General features: G+C 38.2%; 1 protein-coding gene across 1 annotated transcript; it reads right to left on the bottom strand.

Moving 5' to 3' along the window:
- Nucleotides 1-115: 115 nt before the first annotated feature.
- LOC121940941 (zinc finger MYM-type protein 4-like) lies at nt 116-1,429 on the bottom strand (the record flags this gene model as incomplete). Its single annotated transcript, XM_042483615.1, has 4 exons — nt 116-222; nt 665-782; nt 1,144-1,181; nt 1,310-1,429. Coding segments are annotated over 4 exons (383 nt in total), but the record flags the coding sequence as incomplete, so codon positions are not given.
- Nucleotides 1,430-2,181: the final 752 nt, after the last annotated feature.

Below are 2,181 nucleotides of genomic sequence, written 5' to 3'. Positions count from 1 at the left end.
TCCAAAACTCAATTTGGACAAAACTCAAAGAAAATGCATAAATGTAAAGAATGAGAGCATTTGTCTTGCAGTGTTAAGTCCTGATATTTGTATGTGATCAAAGTGCTTTATGTACCGGTAAGGGCAGGCCCACAGGCGTCGGTGTGTACTGGCTGTACATGTTCATCGGCAGAGGGACGTACACCGGCACTGGAATAGGCAGGATGCTGGGTCCACAGTTGTCTTCACACAACAACAGAAAACAGAAACAACATTAAAAACCCTTAATTCTGAAAATAAAATACAAGTATATATTTGTATATTTTATTAAAGACATGTCGTTAACTCGTGGAAAAAACTAAACACACGGGCACAGGGTGCATCTTTATGAGAGTCAATGTCACATAAAAAACTGAAACTGACATTTAGCATTTAAAAATGTTTGTTTTTCCATTTTTAAAATTAGTTTTTCTACATTCATATCTGTACTTATATTTACTTTATTGGTCCTTTTTGGCTTCTGTAGTTTTTACTTGAATTCACTGCTGTGGTGTCTTCAGATGTATCTGAGATTGACAGAAGACTTGGCGAGATCAGGCTAATAAGCCCTATGAGGAATATCTGTTTGGACCTTGTCATGACTCAATAAAACAATTAAAAAAAACAAACTGTGAGTGACTTTCACCTGTCTGAGCCTCTGAGTCGACCGTCTTTGTCGTACAGGAGACTCCTTTGTTGTGGACCAACGGTGTGCAGAGCATGGACTTGTTCTTCAGCTCTATGGGGACTGTTTGAATACTGGCCTGAGGACAAGAATGACAACTTTAGACAACAATGACGATAATCCAAAAATTAAAAGGGGTACAAATGTGTTACATCTTATCTCATTAAAATTTATGCTTAAAAGGTGCATTTTGTAAGCTCTGTAATTTATCTTAGTTTAAAACATTCAAAAAATGAATGAATCCTATCAGCAGAGGTATTCACAGCTAAACAGTCAGGGACAGGCCGTCCCTTCTGCAATAATACATCCTGGCAAGAGTGAGTCCATGGAAACAGCGTTAGACATTACAGTCTCAGTGAATTAATTTGTTATTATGAAAACGATTTAAAGATCAGGAGTTGGTTTTGTACAACTATTTGGAAAACTTGGAATAAACTTACATGTCCAACAACCTTTGTTTGAATTTCTGTGGCAGAAACTGTGAAGACACAACAGAGTTTGAGAAGTCAGAGAAACAAAATGAAACATCTTTCAAGGCAAAAATTAATACATTTTCTACAGCATAGGCACACGTGTGTGTGTGTGTGTGTGTGTGTGTGTGTGTACCAGACTGTGCATGGCTCTCAGAGGATCTGGAGCGCCTGGCCAAAGCATCAGCAAGTGAGATCACATTAGCGATGACGGGGGAGGACTCCACTGTGCCGGAGGGTCTGGGAGGTGAAGAGTCTGCAGGTAGGAAACGAAGAGTTAGTGATTGAACTCATAACATTTTGTACAGTAAATAAAAACAAAAGTCAAACTAGAAGTCTTCAGGCAGATCCGTTTTCATAATAACCCCCCTATGACTAGTGCCAGGCTGTTGAGCCAGTGGAATTATACCACCCTGCTCCGCCAAGTGATGCAAGTAAGGCCAAAAAGTAGTTTTGCCATTCACTTTCATTAAAAAAGAGACATCTGTAAATCAGTGGATACATTTTTTAAGCCCAAAACCCAATAAAATGACTTGTTTCACTATCAGCTTTCCCCCCAATGCTGTATCCAGGTCTTTAAACACATCCATGAGCTCAGCAGCACACAGCATACAGCAGATTTAGCAGCTAAATAGACTAATATTTACCTCAGGAGCTGGTGGAGACCAAAAGCTGAGCTAAAAGGAGAGTGAATGCTGGACTTTGCCTCATCAGGTGGAAACAAACATGACTTCAAATGTATAATGATGTTGCTCTGTAACAGCTTTTTTCTTAAAAGTTCTCCTTATCAACATGCCTACACAGAAAAATTACAATGAATCACTATCGGTTACACAGAACAGCAGGTAACCTAAACAAGATAATAAATATAAACATAAATATAAACATTTCACTGCATAAAAGACAACTGATGTGAACATTACATCAAACAAAACAACACAATACATAAAAGTCCATCAGTCTAAAATATGTATAACAGACACTATTGAAGGCATTTTTTGGTGATTA

Source organism: Plectropomus leopardus, unplaced genomic scaffold (assembly GCF_008729295.1).
Source record: "Plectropomus leopardus isolate mb unplaced genomic scaffold, YSFRI_Pleo_2.0 unplaced_scaffold9949, whole genome shotgun sequence".
In the NCBI taxonomy this organism is placed as follows: Eukaryota; Metazoa; Chordata; class Actinopteri; order Perciformes; family Serranidae; genus Plectropomus; species Plectropomus leopardus.
The sequence above is the reverse complement of the archived record's forward strand: the minus strand, read 5'-3'. Positions and strand labels throughout refer to the sequence as shown.